General features: G+C 25.9%; 1 protein-coding gene across 1 annotated transcript; it reads right to left on the reverse strand.

The window, feature by feature from the left end:
• Positions 1-564: 564 nt before the first annotated feature.
• On the reverse strand, positions 565-20,136 carry Cad87A (cadherin 87A). Its single transcript, XM_015524553.2, has 29 exons — positions 19,633-20,136; positions 18,807-19,006; positions 18,434-18,679; positions 16,687-16,821; positions 16,173-16,365; positions 15,962-16,074; positions 15,383-15,580; positions 15,166-15,324; positions 14,857-15,083; positions 14,152-14,419; positions 13,598-13,753; positions 13,110-13,523; positions 12,738-13,029; positions 11,272-11,484; positions 11,008-11,165; positions 10,078-10,347; positions 9,753-9,921; positions 9,480-9,688; positions 8,796-8,990; positions 8,531-8,705; positions 8,198-8,397; positions 7,420-7,519; positions 5,179-5,471; positions 4,806-5,117; positions 4,409-4,533; positions 4,216-4,320; positions 3,302-3,395; positions 3,099-3,245; positions 565-1,300 (listed from the first exon to the last, which is right to left on the reverse strand). Exons 1-29 carry the CDS (start codon positions 19,682-19,684, stop codon positions 1,202-1,204), a joined length of 5,517 nt encoding a protein of 1,838 aa, XP_015380039.2. The 5' UTR covers positions 19,685-20,136; the 3' UTR covers positions 565-1,201.
• Between the last annotated feature and the right edge of the window lie 271 nt (positions 20,137-20,407).

A 20,407-nucleotide genomic window follows, 5' to 3' on the forward strand; every position in this document is an offset into this window, starting at 1 on the left:
AAAAAATCTCAACAAAAAAATGTTTCTATAAATATAATCTAAATTCTAAAGTTGAACAAGTATACTATTCTGAATCGAGATACTCAACTTCTCTCCATAAATTTATTGAAAAATAATTGAAACTTATAAATGTCCTTTAATAATAACAATAAAAGGGATGTAGCATGTAGATGATTGAAATTCATGAATTATAGTTATTTCTTTTAGTGTTGTAACCATTTTTGGCATACCGTGAAATTTAATAATACGTGATATTAGAGGGCCCCATTATGAAGGGGGAGGCCCAACGGTAAATGCTTGGTAGGCCTATCCTAACCTAACCTAACCGCCCATGGTTGTAACCACATGATTACTACTATTTTTGCCAGTCTTACTAAGATTGATGGTAGACATATTTTTAGTTAAATTTTTACAATAAACTGAGCATTGATATTTCAAAACATTTGTAAAAGTACCTATATTAACATCTACCATCCAATAGGTTGATGTTTGGATGAAGTATTTAAAATGAGAATTTTGTTTTAATCTTAATATATTATTAAATAAAAAAACACGAAACAAAAATATTTTTAAAAAAATGTTGACATTTAATTTTTAAATAATACAAAACTATAAAAATACAAAAATAAGTTAAATTATGAATAGTTAGTAATACATAAATAGTTTCACAGCATAGAATTTAATTAATTCTTATAGATATATAATTTTAAATCTAGTACTAAAAATAATGTTTAAAATACTGAAATATCACAATTGATAAAAAAAATTCATACCGAATAATTACAAACAATTACTCATTTAACTTATATAATAATTTGATGATCACATAATTTACCATTTTAATATTATTGCTACAAATAATTTGAAATTGCAATTAAATACCATCTAATGTAAAAACCAAAATCATCTATAGTTATGCTTAATAATAGTTGGACCAGCTACAAATCTGAATATGCTCAATCATAGTTGACTTAGTAAAATGATATAAATATATTTGATTATAATATTTTAAAAAGCTATCTACTTTGTATATATTTATATATTCGTTATATATTATTAAATAAAATAAATAATAGCATAGATTAAATATGAAGTATATTTAATCTATGGTATAAGTGACTAAAATATTAAAGAATTTTCTCTAACATTCTTAAATACAGGCAAATTTGTTAAAATAATATATAAATTTATAAATATTATGTTATATATCAGAGTTGTTAATCAGCAGATTACTAGTGTCCAAAGCAGAATCTGGGACCTGGAATGTAGATCCTTGAAACCCAAGTGAAGCTTCAAACAACTACAAATAATATAACATTTAAAATAAAAGAAGATTAGGCAATCAATATAAAAATAAAATATTTGATCCTAATAAAAAAAAGATTTAACAATGCGTTATAAAAAAACACTGTAATGACCATTAAAATTAAATCAATTAGTCCAATAATTTAATAACTTAAATTTTATTTTTTTAAAAGCTCAGTAGTGGTCAGTGGTCACAGGACATAATAACAAGTATCATGTATTGTACGTCTGTACTAGGTAGAATCACAGAACTTTTAAAAATAAGTATTGACCATAAATTTATATAAATAGTAAATACAGTGAGATTTCCATATAACAAACTTCTTTTAACGAATTATTTTTGAGAACCATGACCTTCATTGATTTTCATGCGTAAATTCAATTTAACGAATTCCTCTATATCAAAGGTATTCAAACTTTTTTATCCCCAGCTCATTTGTATGTTTACAATATTTTGACAACTCCACAATTATTAAGACAATATATAGATACAATATAGCAAATATGGGTGATAATAACAGTGACTTTAGTACTAGAAATAAAACTTCAAATGGTCGCATGTATTTTGTTATCTTTTCCATAATGAGTAATGACTATAAATAATATTTATATTAATATAACAAGACCTACATTAATGTCGGTTTTTGGCGTTTTGACGCGACTCCCTTCGCCAACACTCGAGACACCCTTGCGAGCTATGACACACACACAGTTTGAATACCTCTGCTCTATACAACAATTTTTTTTTTTGTTTCCTATAAGACTTCGTTTAATGTAAGTTTTACTGATGAATTATATATTCCAATAAAATCCGGGTAATAAAATAATTTAGATGTTACTGCCGCTTAATTAATAACTTTTGAACTGATTGGTTGATTTTAAGTTTAAGTATATTAATGTATTACAATGGATTTTCTTTACTGTCCATTTAAATTTTTAAATGTAGAGTTTAAGCTTAACTATTTAAAATTAAATATAAAAGTAAAAATATATTTTTTTGGCTTTTATAAAAAATTGTGTAAATGAGGAACACAGCTATTTGTCTGTTTGTGTCAATAATGGAATAGTGTTATATTAGAAGTTTTATTGTAAGATATTAACTAAAACTTGGGTCTCCTTCACACAACTCATTAATGACTGGTGAGGTTTCTCGAATATTTTTCTATTAAATTATTGCATAAAGAACAAATTTAGCCAAACAACATAAGAGGAGAAGAACAATGGGTACAAATCAAATACATCATTATACCATCACTGATTGGACATTTTTGATATTGCCCATTGTTCGGAGAAAAATACTGAAAGATTAAAAAAAAATTAGGAGTATAATGTGAATAGTAAATATTACGAAGGGAACACCAGGACCTCGGGACATGGTCTACTAGGACCTGAACTTGGTTAACAGGTCATTTAGAAACACTGTATATTATCAAGTATTAAATTACACTAATTGTATTAAACTCTATGAGTTGACAACTTTAAAAAATCAGGACATCAGAAAACCATCATAAATCTTCATAAGAATCAAACCAGTTAGATAAACTTAATGAAGTAAAAAGAAGCCATTATTTGTTTATTGTGTGATATAAGTGAACTGTCAAACACATAATAAACAAATACTTATTATTCTACAATTCTACATCTTATACCCTAAAAATAATGAGAAAAATATTGTGAACCAATCTATTTGAATTAGATTAGACTATCCTAATTTGATGAAAACCTTACCATCCACAATGAAACCAGATTAAATTAAGTATTTATTATTTAATAATAATATTTGAATATATTACTTGTTGACTATGAGAAGTGCCCCCATCGGGGGGTAATGGTAAGACAGATCCTCCTAAAGTGGCATATTCACCAGGTGTCATCGTCAGTAAAGTATTTATGGAGCCACGACGAGAAGGACGCCGTATTGTTGCATAAGTATTATCTCCCTGAAAAATTTAAAGTAATTAATAAAATTGTTGAATAACAAAAAAGCATTAAGTACCACAATATTATCTTGGCTTATTGGAATTTCTTTATTTTCTAGATCACAAAAAACTTGCATAGTTAATTCTTGTTCTTCATATAACTTTAATTTTCTGAAAACATAACAATAAAGTTTATACTCATTAGACATTAATTTTAGATACTGAGCTGAGGTTTCACAATCATATTTTTATATCTGTAACAATTTTTGGGGTAAAAACATATCAAACAATTGTATTCAGTACATCTAAAATATTAATCGAACACCAGTACTAGGCAAATGTTATTTAGATTTAGTACACTCTAATAAATGAAGGAAATAATATTTTTAACAATATCATAAATAATTTATGTTACTCAGAAATTTGTCGTCTCAGTCTAAATAAGTTAACATTCCAAATTTATGCTCAGATCGTTTTGAATCGTTTTGATTCAAAGATTAGAATGAATAATTAATCTAATAATAAACTTGATGTCTTGATGATAAGAACATTATCTGTTTATATGCATATTTTTTTTAATAGTAAATTTTTTTTAGCAAGTTTTGGGTATATAATGTAGCATAAATTAAAAATATTCATAACTCACTTAACTACTAAATTATCATAAAACAAATAACATATAAATACGGAGTGTTCTTACCATCAAATTTTACAATAAGTCGATTCACCTTAATTTTTAAATTAAGTTAAACATGATCTTCTGCGTATACATTTGATATGTTAAGCACTTATAAGATGGAAAAAACAGATGATTGAATAGTATCTTATTATGAAAAGAAAATTGTATTAAATAACTTGTAATTGTAATACTTTATCATTGCTTTCAAGTTTGATGTACACATATCAAATTTCTGTATTTCTCTAATTTAGTTATAATATTTAATTTAAAATATGTATTATAATTATTAATTAATAATAAATTTTTTCTTACTGTTCAATCCAAAGAGGATTTTCTGTAGTACTGAGATCATCAATCACAGCTTTTTTTATCAATATATCATTCTTTATTGAATTATTGTCCAAATCCGAAAACATCCTGATGAAAAATATGTGTATATAATTAAAATTAGTTATTATAGTGATATATTTAATGTCATTGAATCATTTTTTTTAAATTAATTTACCAATGTCTGAAGCAGCAACAAATGATTAACACACCAATACATCCAACAGTCAATACAACTAATAAAGCTACCAGAGCCGCTATAGTAGGTTCAAAAGATTCATTTTGAGTAACAACCAAAGCGGGCTAAAATAAAATATAATTTCATAATTATTATATTGCAATGAAAGGTTTAAGATTATCAAGACTTTTTAAGAATTTTAACTTCAGATTTCAATTAATCACTCCTATTTTAAGATAAGATTTATATAGTAATTACAAATTATTAATAAATATAATTTAATTTAATAATTATTTAAAAATAAATTAATTAAGAGATAAAAAGTAATTTCAAAATTTATATACTCAAATAGTTTTAATTTTATTTAAACCAGTTATTAATCTATTGCAATACATACCACAACATTTTCAATAGAAAAATTATGATAATAGTCTTTCAAATAGTCATATTTATCATCAATTATAGTTAGAACTTCCCAACTAGATATTATATCATTTTTCGTAGGATCAACTAAGTGCAAGTACACATCACTCCAATCAGGTTGAATGTAACCATATTGGTTAACATGGTAACGAACATCGTCCAATACAACAATCATATTAGTCACATTTGCTAAACTAGAAAGTATCTGTTCTCGGCCTTCATTAACAGTTTGAGGAGCGCGTGACACTATTAATTTTACTAACTGGTGAGTTTCATACACCCATATCTGAAAAAAATAATTTCTAATTAGAATAGTCAATTGGATTTGATAAATTGTATTATATTACAGTGGCTATTGTTGATGCAACTCTATAGGGAGGTGCACTTTCTTTGGCAGCTATTTGTAAGTTAAAACTCCCTTGATTATACTCCGCTAAGAATGCAACTGTAGAAATACGACCTGATTGATCGATTGAAAAAGGATCTTTAAGTAAAGATGACAATGTTAAATTATTGAATCCCGGCTTAAATAATTGTGTATTCTCTATAGAGTATACAACTGTACTGTTTTCTTCATAGTCCAGATCAATTGATGTTACTTGAAGTACAACATCTCCAACCTTGGCCATAGTATTTACTCCTGAAAATTAAATATTTTATATTGTTGTGTATTCCACACTTATGTATTTTTACTAGTTAATTTATTTATCATTTAAACTAAAGTTTGTTCAATAAAAATTGTTGATTCCTAGTAGAAGTAATACAACACAAATAAATACATTTAACATCTTATAATAAATATTTTTTCGGCATTCCCCAACTAGCTTCTCAAGAAAGATGGAAATTTCCATAAACAGAATGCGCATAGGACACACGCAGCATAAGACCCACCCATTTGCGCCAGTTGTGGTACACTCCTATCAATTAATCATATTATATCTGAATGCTGTTCCTTTGAATCAGACAAACATGAAGCTGGGATATCAAATATAATATCGGAAGCCCTCCACCCAGACAACATAAGTCGCATGATGCCCTTTTTGATCAAGACCAACATTATTTAATAATAGCCTATAATTTATTATGTTGTAATATGTGTATATAAATAATGTATATAATAATTCCTACTAAACAAGTAAACTGTGTTAGCCAATGGCCTCCGCTGCCGAGGCTTATTTCTAATAAAAAAAAAATTAATAAAAAAAAAATTAATAAAAAAAAAATATTTTTTCAGTAGACAAATTAATTAGATTTACATAAATGTGTATTATATTATTATAATATAATGTAATTTAGTTTAGTTTAGTCTATACAGATGTAAAAAAATTAAATATAATGGAAAATGATCATTATTTTCTTTTTTATGTCAAAGCTATCATTAACTTAAAAATTCAAAAAGTATTGAAATTTAAATAAATACCTACATAAAAAATATGAATTGTTATTCAAATTTAATAAAAAATAATAACTTAAAATAAATGCTGTTCAAATATTATGTAAATACAAGGTGATTCTTTTATCGTTGAACACTCATTATTTTGAAAAGTATTGACATTTTTCCAATTTTTTTTTTTAAATTTTAGTCTCATACTTTTTTACATTTTTGTAAAGTTTTAATATTTTCACCCTTATGTTTATTTTATATTTATAAGGTAAACCACTATCAAATTTTAATTTTCAAATGGGAACCCATACTAAAAATATTTATTAACTAATAAGGCTATTTTTTTTTATGAACTTTCACATTCAAATTTTAATTTTTCATTGATTTGTTGATGAGATATAGCTGCTTTAAGTTGGGAGTTTTTGGTAGGTATTTGTGTGTAAATGTGTTATACTTAAACAGTAGATACCACAGCATTTAGGATTTTCATGTTTCGGGTAAACACTTTTCAAATCAATTCACCAAGTACATCGTAGAGTAAGCTAAAGCTAGCCGCCAAATGTATTTTATAATATCCATTTGGTAGGGTAACATATAGTTCACCCCAGTGAAGGCGATTGCGGTACTGTTCATAAGAATAGTTATCAACTTGTTATAAAGACCAAAAGCTAAAAATAATAGATTTGATAACTCAATCCCAAGGCATAATAGGCACAAAGTACAATGATTATCAATCGTAGATCCAACAATATCAAATTTATTGCTATTATAGCTACTGGTCTTTAAAAATAAAAATTCCAGTTCCAACACGACAGTGCTGATTATGTATTACCTATTTATGTGTAACACCTGAACTCCACCCAACTTTGAGCAGCTATAATTCGCCCAATGGATTAATGTATGTTGAAAATTTAAATGGGAAGGTTAGGTTAAAAAAAATAGATTTATTAATTTGTACAATAATTATTAATATAGGTTGTCTTTGAAAATCAAAGTTGATAGTTTTTTTTTACTATTAAATATAAAAGTGAAAACAATAAAAATGTTTACTATTATAAAAAAGTGTGTATCTAAGTTTTAAAAATAAAACTTGAAAAAATATTAACACTTTTTGAAATAATGAGTCTTTAACGATAAAAGATTCGCCCTGTATAACTAATTAAGTATTTGAGAACAATAAAGATAATTAGTAAAATTAACTAACCTGCATAATAATGACTAGTTTGAAAAACTGGGGCATTGTCATTTTCATCTGTTACCAAAATTAATACTTTAGCCAAACTATAATCCTCTTCTTCTTCAATCTGTTAAGTAATTAACAAGTGAATTACAATTAATAGATTAAGAATATTTATCTATAACTAATAGATTAAGTTCTGTAAATACATCAGTGTTTCCCAAACTTTTCTCTCACGGTCCACTAGTCCTAACACATGTTTAGCCGTACCATACTGACATTGACTTAAATATGTTTAATAAAAATATAATTTTTTTAAATTAAAGGACTACAGGCTTTAATCATAAAGTTGCATAATCAATTGATTACTAACAAATTAAAAACAGTGTTTATTTAGGTTAGGAAAACCCATGTAAAATCATATTTTAATTCATTAAAAATATTAATTTAATTTATGTTGAAAAATAGAGACATTACATTATGATTATGTTATCTTTATGTTAGATATAAAAATCTAGTTCTAGTGAGAAATTTGGCACTGGTTTACATCGTATTTGAATAGTTCACAAGTACACCCTTATAATAGAGTAAGAGAATCGTTATAATTATTTAAACTTATTTTCAAAATTTAATAAAAGTAAGAGTATTAATAATCATGATATTTGGCGGTAAACCTATTGACGCTTTACGGCAGATCAATGTGCCGTTGGTTGGGAAACGCTGAAATACATAGTAAAATTGGTTAAGTAATATAGGCCAAGACTCGATATAATGTTATAATTAAAATACAAGTACATATAGTTACATTTTTTTGCTGATAACTAATATCATTTGAAGCTTTGACAATAATTTGATATGAGTTCTGTTTTTCTCGATCTAATGTATCGTTTGCATAAATAGTTCCATCAAGACGATCTACAATAAATGGAACTGGTATATTTGATACTAAATAATAATAAATACGGGCATTTTCATCTTGATCTAAATCAGTTGCTTTAACTTGACCTAAAAATTTGAAAAATACAAGTTAATAATATTATGTATTGGTATTAATATAACAATCACAATAGTTTATTTTAATATTTTAAAAATGAACTTATTTTAATATAATTTATTAGTACCAACATAAACATATTACCAATCTTATATTGAGGTCTATTATTTTCTTTTATATAAAACGTATACAAAGGTTTATGATCATTGTATACAGGAAATCGAGGCTTGTTATCATTAACATCAATTAAATTTACAGTGAGGAGTTTCAAAGATTCATGCCATGTTGGTGATCCTTGATCACGTGCTACTAATACCAACTAAATAAATAAGTTTTATTATAAATATTGATTTTATTTTTTTTAAATACAATATAGAAAGAGATGTATTAATTATAATTTATTAAGTACTTGATAAGATGATTTAGTTTCATAGTCGAGTAAAATTTGAGTTTTTATCTGTCCTGTTTCTGTATTAATAGTAAATGCATCAGTTTGTTGAGCATTTGAATTGGCAACTTTGAAAAAATAAGTCACCCTGCCATTTTCTCCAAAATCATTATCTTCAGCACAAACTGTTAAAATTGATGTTCCAACACTAACATCCTTAAATTAATATTGATCATTTTAATTATTTATGAACATAATGGAATAATAATAATTATATTAACACGTTGTCTGCCATGCAGCCGCTGGCGGCCTCAAGAATATTGATCATGGGTACGTCAAAGACAATTTTCAGTGTTATTATAAATTTGTATTAGTATATATTATACTATTGAATTTGAAAAAAATTAAAAATACAAAAAATAAAATGTTAAAATTATGTTTATTACATCAAAAAATTATAATTATTCCCACTGCGCCACAGCATATTTTCAAGATCATTATAGTAGCGCCACGGAAAAGTTAATAATATAAATTTAAATTAATTTACGGCAGCCCGCGGCCATATGGCCTCCTACGAATGATATGTTGAGGCAGCCGGCGGTCTAAATTATTATTATACGGACGCCGGCAGCCGCATGGTAGTTAACGTGTTAACAAAACAAAAAATATTTTAATGCTATATAAAATATAATAAAAGGAACTTACTTCTGGAATAGATAGTGTAGAATTATTAGTTGATGGATGAACAAATGTTGGTTGATTTTGATTAACATCTAATACAGTAATGTTAACATTTGCTTGATCTCGAAAGACGCCATCAAAGACATCAACTTTAATCAAATATATACCTTTTTTACCATTCAAAGGCATGGCTGAATATAAAAATCCAGAGTTCTTATCAAGGGTAAATAAATCTAAATCAATTCATAAAAAGATAATTACATTCATAAATATAGTTTAATTTATATTTTTACAAACCTTTATTTCCTGATATAATAGAGTATTTCAATTTTGAATTAAAATCTTTGTCGATGGCTTTCAATTGCATAAGAGGTGTTGTAGGAGTTGATACAATAATAGACAATGAATAATCTTTTGGGTCAAATTGTGGTGGATTATCATTCACATCAATTAGTTTAATAAATAACTAAACATAAAATAATCAGCATAATATACATCATTTGTATTTATCAAGTTTACTATTTAATGCCTTAAGTCAGAACTAATTAATAGTAATGAAAACTTTTGAAGAAAACCTCATTATATTTAATTTTTTTTATTATTGTATTATCAAATTATTTACCAAGGCTATTGCAGTTTTGGTCAAATCAGGTGGAGCTTCATCTTTAGCTTGAATTGTTAACATAAACTCTGATGTTACTTCACGATCAAGAAAACTAGAATCATTAACTCTTACAATTCCTGTGTCTTGATCAATAATAAAACCATATTTATGTCCAATAATGGAGTAACGAACTAGTCCAAACAATCCTTTATCAGCATCAGTAGCGATTACAATTGTAACAAAAGTTCCAACTGGTGAATTTTCATCTATTTCTGCTTTATATTCAGTCTGAAAAAGTTGTACATTAATAAAGTATTAATATTTTGTATGATACATAATTATATTAATTTTGAATTAGCGAATAGTAATGACTAATGTGTGAAAACTATACATTATAATATATTTTGAAAATATAAGCAACTAAGCGAACTATAGATGATTCAGATACAAATTCATGTATTTGATCTATGTAAACAAAATAATTATAACACAAGTAAATTGTAAATGTTATTTAAAATTATTTACAAAAAATTATTAATTAATCAGTTATTATAAAACATTTACCCGATTTTGTAAATTATAATCTGGAAATCATTAATAAATTTATAATCAGAACTCTAAAGTAGTATAATAATTTTTAAAACAAATATGATCACAAATATTATTTTAAAAATTAGCCACTACTATAAATTATTACACAATAACACAGTCAACCACCCTAATCCACTCATTTTCAATCTCTCATCCGTCATTCTCCCCGATAACCCTCCACGTTGTCTAAAGCGAAATTGGACCAGGGACCTCCTCAATCATTAAAAAAAAATAAATAAATATATTACTTATTGTATTGTTTATACAGATTGTATATATTTTTCTTTTAATAAAATATAAAAAAAAAAAAAATTAAGAAATTATTATTGAGTATGAATCATAAATATAATATAATACCTGATTAAAAACTGGCGTATTATCATTTATGTTAATAACTTTTATAAATATAGTAGCAGTAGTTGAAAGTTGAGGATGACCAGTATCATAAACAATCAAATTAATATTAATATTTTCAATAGTTTCAAAGTCAAACTTTTGTTTAATAAACATAACTCCTGAAATGAAAACAAAACAATGAAAATTATGACCACATAAACTTATATGATAAATGTATGTATTTAAATATTTTTTTTAGATTTTTTACAGTTTTATTTTAATTACCTGATGTTCGATTAACATCAATGTATGGATTATTAGGTAAAATTTCATAGTAATCAATTCCCGAATCATCAGTTGCAATAAATTTTTCAATAACAGTACCAATTGGCTGTTCTTCTGAACATGATATAGTATAATACGGATTTTCTTTAGACCACGGTGGTTTAAATACTGGTGGTATATCGTTTATATCTATAATAGTTACCATTAGTGTTCCTAGAAACATGATAATCATTCAAACATCTATAATTAATGAAATATAACAGAGTTTCAAGCTTAAATTAATACTTAAAAACAGAAATTATACAATAGAAAATCAATAAAATATTTATACTATTAAAATACAAAAAAGCGGGTAAGTTGTGGATGTCACTCTGCTGTACAGTAGGTTACTGTAATGGATGAAATTAAATTTGAATCCAATGATATTATATCATTGTATACGAAAAACGATTCTGAGCGGAAACGGTTTATCTGTCTAGGATAAATGATAGATTATTAAAAATTTTCAAATATTAGATTTAAAAAGAAATTTTTTTATGAATTTCTAGTTTAAAACAATTTGAGAATTTTCGTGTTTTTTACATATGTTGTCAAAATTCAAACTTTGAATGCTTATAAAAAAACATTAACAATTTCTTTCTTTTATTTTCCAATTGCTATTGTAAAACTATGTTAGGAGCCTTGTATTAAATTCTCGAGTCTTAAAATTAAAAAGAAAACTTTTATAAATTTCTATCTAAGGTAATTTGAATATTGCCGTAATCTTTACGTATTTAGTCAAAATTTGAACTTTAAATGCTTATAAAAAAAAATTGTGCATATGTATTTTGAATATTTTTCAACTGCTATGTAACAATGTGTTAGGTGTTTTGAATACAATTTTCAAGCTTTTCTACCCAACAAATAAAATTTGATCGATATTAATTTAAAAAAAACTAATAATGATCGAAAATTGCATATGCCTATAAATAGTTCAACTTAGGTCGAAACTTTTTGAAAATTGCATAGTAAATAAAATAAACTTAAATAAACATTTGGTGAAAATTTCATGTATCTATGGTCATTTGTTTTAAAGTTACATCAAAATCCAAAATCGATTTTGTCAAAAACTGATTGTGCGTAAAATTTCCCGTTTTTCTCTTAATTTTAAGTTTGTTTATTTCGATTATTTAGAAAAATATTGAGAATTTTTTACTTTTGACCCCCCGAAGTACCAACTAGATTCACTTTCTGATCGAACGAGTTACTGAAGTCAAAAATCAAAGCACTTTTACTGCTCCAATACGTTATGACGGACACACACAAAAAAAAAAAAATTATAATAAATAAAAACACACACACACACATCATGGTAAATTCAATACATTCCTCGTTTCGCTCAGAATCTAAAATAATTAGAACATTACTGAAAATTCTGGTGTTTTTTTTTAATATTTAACATTTTAAATTATATTTAATTGATTAACCTGTAGATTGTTGAACATTTGGAGCAGATGTATCAGTAACTACGACTGATAGACTAACAATAGCTGCAATGTTTCTGTCAATAGGTTTGGCTATTATAACATCACCATTAGATGCTCTAATTTTAAACCAATTTTTAATTTCTAAATTATTATCCAATTGATTTCCATTGCTGCTAAACCCAGTGATCTCTGAAGAATCCAAAGAGTAATTTAATGCATTTTCATCACTAGTATCTGGATCATGAGCAACAAGGCGGTATATAACAGTACCAATAGGAACATCTTCAGACACCTAAACATTTTTTCATAATATAAAATTATAGTTAATATAACACTGCAGATTAGACATTTAACAGTAATTAAAATTTGTACTTCTGTTCGCTGTATTGTTGGAGTGAATTCTGGACTTTTGTTATTCACATTTATTATATTTACGAATACTGTAGTACTTCCAGTTAATGCAGGCGTGCCCTTATCAATTGACAATGTTTTAATGGCATAATTTGAATGTTGATCGAAATCAAGTTTTGATGAAGTATAAATAAGTCCAGTTATATGGTTAATAGCAAAATGATTAAAAGAACCCTCCTGTATGTGATATGTAAGATTTGCATTCATATCTAAATCCTCATCTATTGCCTCAACTCTAATAACACTAAAACCAATAGGTTCATTTTCAAGAATAGAAACATTATAAGATTCCAATAAAAATTGTGGACTATTGTTATTAACATCTAACACAACAATGTTCACAGTTGCTTCATCACTATAAACCCCATCACTTGCCTAGATTAATCAAATAACCAACTTTTAGCTAAGCTAATATGTAACTAAACACACATCATAATATAGGTACTCACAGTTACTATGAGTGTTATATTATTTTTTGATCTTTGAAGTCCATTAGGAGATGAAATAAATATTTCTCCACTACTTTGATCTATTTTAAATAAATTTCTTTCATTTCCAGAAATTATTGAATATATGATTGACGATGATTTATCTGCATCAATTGCCTAAAAACAAATTAGTTTGATTAATTAATTTTAAGATACCACCACCTACACCTGCATACATTGTCTCTGTCAAACAAACACACCAAATTGTACGTTCTAAATAATCTATTTGATTTTGTTATGGTTAATATTAGTGTGAATCGACATTATCAAAATAGAAGTAAGAATATAATCTAGTGAATCTGTTTTTACTTTTATTATTTTCTAATTTTAAATTTTACATTTGTACATAAATTAGTTGATCATAAATCAAAATATTATTTATTAGTTAAAAGAAAAGAAAAAAAACCTTGATTATTATATTATAAAACTGTTAATTAATGTATTTGGTTAATGCATTAGATTTTATTAGTAGAAAAAAATGTAAACATAAATACATTACTTAATGTTTAGCTTACTTGAACAATTAGAGGAGGTTCAAATGTAGTTACACCTTCATCAATGAGACATGTATATGAATGTTGAATGAAACTTGGTGGATTATCATTACTGTCAGTTACCATAACCATTATCGTTACTGAATTTGACTGTCCATTACCATTGTCATCAGTTGCTATATAAGTTAAGTAATAATTTGATTGTGTTTCATAATCTAGACATGGCGCTTTCCCGACATTTGAACAAAATGAAACAGATATTACACCAGTGCTCTTGTCTACATAGAATCTAAAATAAACATGGTTTATATTAAGAAATTAAAATAATAAATATTTACATTGAAATAAAATAAGTGAAATTGGTCTTAAAATAGAAATGGTAATAATTCTCCAAGATACGTCCGCGGTCAGTTACTGTAAAAGCAGTATTTCAATTTTGATGTAGGAGGTCACTTATGCTAGTAATTTACTAAACTACAGAATCAGGCATTACTACTCAGTCAGTAATATTTTCAATGGTATCAAAATAAAATTAGAAGTATGACTGACCTGATATGTTCACAGTTCATTTTTATTTTGACATAGTTAATAAACAGTTTATTTTTTTTTTTTTTATGAATTTTCATGCATTTAAGTGATTTTCTAAGGCAGGTATATGAATAATATAAAAAACAAAGTGACTGTGAATGTGCTAAATAAAATTAATAAAAGAACAAAAATATTTACTTATCAGCCGAAGGTCCACTTAATTTATAAACAATATTAGGATTGCTATCTCTATCAGTAGCTTTAACTATTCCGACTATAGTTCCAGGTGTAGCTGTTTCATTTACTAAAAGAGTATAGGCATTGTTGTCAAATTCTGGAGGGTTATCATTAACATCTGTTACTTGAATTGTGAGTGTAGCTGTTGAAGTTAAATCATATTTTTCACTTGGTTCACTTGCTATTACCTAGTTTATCATAAGCAACAAAATAAATTTAAAAATTGTTAAATAGATATTTATTTAATTTATAAATATAAAATTGTATTACCAAAACAATAAATTTCCTTTGATTAGGATCTTCATAATCTAATTTAACATTATTTGCTAATTTTATACCAACATCTATTGAACCAATAGCTTTGGTTGGTTCTATAACAAACAATTTTGACTCATCGTGCAATCGTAATGAAAATTCTGAATTTACACCCTAAGAGAAAAACTGTAATGAAATACATGAGTCTTTTAAATATTAAATATGTTCTTACTATATCCGAGTCTGTAACACTCATGTTTAGGTTGGGTAAAGGAGTTCCTGGAGCTATATTTTCAGGTATTGAGATAAAATAGTCACGCTTATTAAAAACTGGTGGTTCATCATTAACATCTTGAACAGTTATAGTAATAATAGCAGTAGATGAACTTAATTTGTCATCTAAAGCTGAGCTATTAAAGAATTCTCTTGCCTAAATAAAAAAAATGTTTTTACTTAAACCCCTGTTACCATATAGCAGGTATGTTAAACAAGTGGCCTACAACCTCAACTCAATTTTTTAAGGTTTGCAGATATTTATATTAATGAACAAAAACATATAATAAAAATAAAAAAATAAAATATTAATGCAGTTTCACAACCATCTTAGATTATTAAAAAATGGTTTATTTGTTATACTACATTATTTTTTGATACACTGTAAGAATTTTTTTTTGTTAAATTTGGCCAAATATTTATGACCAGAATCGTAAGCTTTTCAATATATTTGGCTCACTTAATGCTTTGAGTTTGACATACCTGATGTATAGTAATCAATAATTTTATAAATAATTTTCATATTATATATACTTACTCGAACTGTTAATGTTATAATACCATTATTATTAGATAGAGTTTCTCGGTCTATTGGTTTAGCAGTACTTAAATTACCTGATAAACCATCTAAAGAAAAATAATCCATAGGATCTGTAAATAAACAGATAATTATTATTTTAAAAATGTATTTAGATAATATGTCAAAATATAAGTAATTCTAGATGAAAAGTATAACTTAGTTAATTTACTTTGTATTAAGTCATAAACAATGCTTCTTGGATCTCCTCTATCGCCATCTTTTGCGTTTACTGTTAAAATATGACTTCCTACTGATACATCTTCACTAATGACAGTAGTTAGAGATCCATGAAAAATAGGAGGCATATTTTGAATATCTTTAACATGTATATCTAAATTTATTTTAGTTTCATGTACACCATCCTAAAAATTACAAGATTTAATATAAAGAAATATTAAAATTAAAAGAAACACAAAAATAAATACATAATTTATATATATTAGATTATGTTGCTTAAATGTTTATTAATTAAAATATTTGTGTTCAGTTAAGTTTATGCATATGAATCCATTTAATTAAATTTGATTAAACAAAAATATGATGTAGAATACTTATTGTCAATGAGATAAAAATTTCATAACTCATAGTTAATTACAAAAAGTAAATAAAAAATGTAGTATTTGTTATGTAGCTAAATTAACAAATAAATACTTCATACAATTATATTATCAGTAATTACTCACACTAGCAATTAATAACAGTTTGTAAAACTGAGTTTCTGAGTACTGTATATCTCCATTTACAACTAAAACTCCCAAATAGTAACTTTCACTGACATTCAAGGATTGTATTTTAAATTTCAAACATCCATCATCATTCTGAAAATTATATAGCACATTAAGTATTTTCATTTAAAATATTAATAAAGTAATTTTTTTTATTTATTCAAACATGAGATGTAATTTTGACATTAAAAAAAATATCTCAAATATTAAACTTATATTTTGAAAACATGTAGTATACCTAAAAATGTAATCATTATAATATAATTATTTTAGCTAATTATTTTTCATTGAAATTCAAAATATATAGAACCTCCATTAACCATATTATGTTATGTTATAAATTAACAATTTTTAATGCTTATACGAATGATGCCATAATGGTAATTGTAACTGTACTTAGAATGACGGTGTTGGAGTTTATGAAGGATAAACACGGCATCAAAAAGTATTGTAGTTACTATTTAATACACAAAAGTAATTTATTACTGAGAAGTGATTGGAACAATGTTATCTGATATGGTTTAGTTGGTGTCAGAGCTTAAGTAGTCAAACAAATTTAAATAATGCATTTATATAGGTAGGGTAAGCATGACAATAAAATTAACAAAAATAACAATGTTATTGGTAATGTAATGGTGATAATTTACATCTAAAGTTTATGGTATTATTTGTATTATTTGTTAGTAGTATATTTAATTTTAAATAATAAACAAACGTAATTGGTGTGGAGATATGTTAGCTTAAAAAAAAAAAATGCATATACATTTAAAGAATTGTGGAAAAAATGGCCACGGAAAAAAACCCAAACTAAAAAATACATCACGGAAAAAAAGCCCAAAAAAATATATTATACATAATATATTTACATTTATTTATAGATACATATTTTAAATAATATACATAGTATTTAATTAATTTTTTTTTTAACTTTTAACTTCAGTTAATTTTTGTATTGTTTTAATTTAGCTTTTTATAGATAATTATCATTATTGTACAGTTAAGTTAATTTACAAGTAAATCATGTGATTTGGGTAGTTAAAGGTAACACCAGCGTGTAGCTGAATTAACTTTAGTTCAACCTAAATAAATTATATTTAAAATAGCTATAATGTCAAAATCATTTTGTATTAAATATTGATTCTAATAATTGTATTAATAAATGAGTTAAATTAATCCAAGTAAATGATTATTAATTAACCCTTAATAAGTGTTTTGTTGTTAATTCAACAGTAGACTTGTACGTGTGATAGTTAACAATACAATCTATATTATTATATTACCACAAGTCCAGAAACGTGAATATTTTGTATTTTTAAAATTGTGTTCTTCTGTTCTGTTAAAAATGTATTATTCTATCACAGAAATAAAAATATTATATGATTGTAAATCCATTGTATAATCAACAATCAACCACATTTTACAAAATATTACAATTTACAATGATTGCACTTTTATTTTCTTGGGCTTTTATTCTGTGGATTTTTTTTCTGGGGTGTATTTTTCAGTTTGGGTTTTTTTCCGTGGCCATTTTTTCCGCCTACCACATTTAAATTAATGTATAACCTCACTTAAGAGTGTCATCACTAGGTGGCTGCTTTTATCATGTTTACTCATGTATAATAATCTTTGTATTTTAGCTAATACTATTATAGTACCCTTGAGGTACAGATTGTGTATATAACAATAAATGAAAAAAAAAATTAACCTGGACAGTTGATTCACATCTAACTTCGAGAGGTTCACCCACTTTATCTAAATCTTCAACATGGATCCATTTAAACACTGTAGTGCCAATTTTTGATTCTTCACTCACCATACCTTCATAAGGGGTATGTACAAACATAGGTACATTATCATTTTCATCTAATATAATTACAGATATAGGAAGTCTAACAACCTCGGCAGAATTTTTCTGTTGAAGAGTTACAGTAAATTTTATTGTATCACTTTCCTAAAACACAAACATAAAGAATATTTTAAATAAATTACAGTTGTATCTCCATCATGTCATTAAATAAGAATGTATAAACTTTGTAACTCTGAATAAGTTAAAATAATAGGTATATTATAATATCTACCTCATGATCTAAAGGTTTTGCAACAGTAACAACTCCTGTATTAGAATCAACAACTAAATGATCAGTTCCTTCTATACCATATAGTAGATCATTTTCATTTCCAAAAGAATCAACGCCTTCAAGTTTGTAAATCGATTGACCAACTGGAATGTTTTCAGAAAGAGCTTCATTGTCCATATACTTATTGAATACTGGCAAATCTATAAGATGTGTATTAACTTTGATTAAGTAACCAAATATATTTTATTAAACAAAAGCCAAATGGCATATGTAAAAAATAAACTGATATTCAGAAATTATAATCATTTTTTAGTAATTTTCAAAAATAAAAATAAAAATACTTGTGGTTATTAGGTATATCGTGTTCATGTCATATTTATATTTAAATAAAGTAATGATTAATGAAAAAAAGATTTTCAATTCAATTATTAAGAAAATGAGAATATAAAAATGTATTTACATATTGTTATTATTTATTAGTTTAATTTTATTATCTAAGTAATGACCTAAAATATTTTAAGATTGTACTGTACAATGGAATCAATAAGAAATAAAGTAAAATAAAAACCAGAGTTACAACCAATTTAGTTTATAGATTATTAACTCAATTTAAATAAATAAGGTACACGCGTTTCAAATAATTCTTAATAATTCTTTTAAAAGTAAATTTAATAATGTATTTTAAATGCAAGTGGATGTACATTTATGTATAGTTTTTCATGGTTTGCCAAATTAAAGGTTAAAATAATTAAATAATAGGTATGTATATCTATCCTAAAACTAATATAAATGTTTAGGTAGGTTAATCAACATTTAAAAATATTACCATCAGCATATGAAGAAGATATAAGTAAAAAAGTCCATAAAATGTGTTTCATTTTAAATAAAAAAAATACCGCAGAGTAAGTAAGTTGATATTTATTAAACTACATCAAATACGATTAGGTTTTGAACAAAAAACATCATCTGCGTTTATACATTTTAAAACAAAACGATTAAGCAAATACTTTAGGGAAATGAGAACGAAGCCCAATATATATCCTCGCAAAACGGAAACAATAGATTAAATGAAAATAAATACTGTGACTAGACGTCTGTACTACATCAGTGTCCAGTACAGCTCACTACGGCTGAACATCGATATAAAACGAAAAATGAAGATGTAAACTCGAGAACATCATACAAATAGTAACGAAAAGCGATGATGTTGATGATGGACAACAAACAATAATAGTAATAATAATAATAATAGGTGAAAGAACAGGTTGAATTACACTTTGCTGCACTACGCCACTACGGGTGCATACAGTTACAGTGCACACTATCGAGAATCGACATATCGCAAGACAGCGTCTTATTGGTAACAAGATAGCGGCGTACAGGTGGTTGAACCACGGCGGGCTGACGAAGATCGTTCATCATAAATAATTAATAACAGAACCACAGAAGACGACGGCCTGTAGAAATTCAAATAAATTTCGTAGTTTGTAAATAGAATCCGATGGTCTATTTATAATTACCACGGTTCTTTTAAAAATACCGTGTGTAAGGCGCAAGTCCAAAGTACAGACTAACTACTAAGTCCAAAGCTGGCACAGTAC

This window comes from Diuraphis noxia, unplaced genomic scaffold (assembly GCF_037042655.1).
Source record: "Diuraphis noxia isolate RWA-SAM2 unplaced genomic scaffold, SU_Dnox_SAM2 contig0003, whole genome shotgun sequence".
In the NCBI taxonomy this organism is placed as follows: domain Eukaryota; kingdom Metazoa; phylum Arthropoda; class Insecta; order Hemiptera; family Aphididae; genus Diuraphis; species Diuraphis noxia.

Bases quoted from the DNA above. Each gene is read 5' to 3' on its own strand.
- Cad87A (XM_015524553.2), bottom strand. From the start codon at position 19,684: ATGAAACACATTTTATGGACTTTTTTACTTATATCTTCTTCATATGCT. The intron at 16,366-16,686 runs GTGAGTAATTAC...TGTAATTTTTAG, and splicing joins AACTGTTATTAATTGCTAGT to GATGGTGTACATGAAACTAA. The intron at 1,301-3,098 runs GTAATATATTCA...TATTATTTGTAG, and splicing joins GCACTTCTCATAGTCAACAA to TTGTTTGAAGCTTCACTTGG.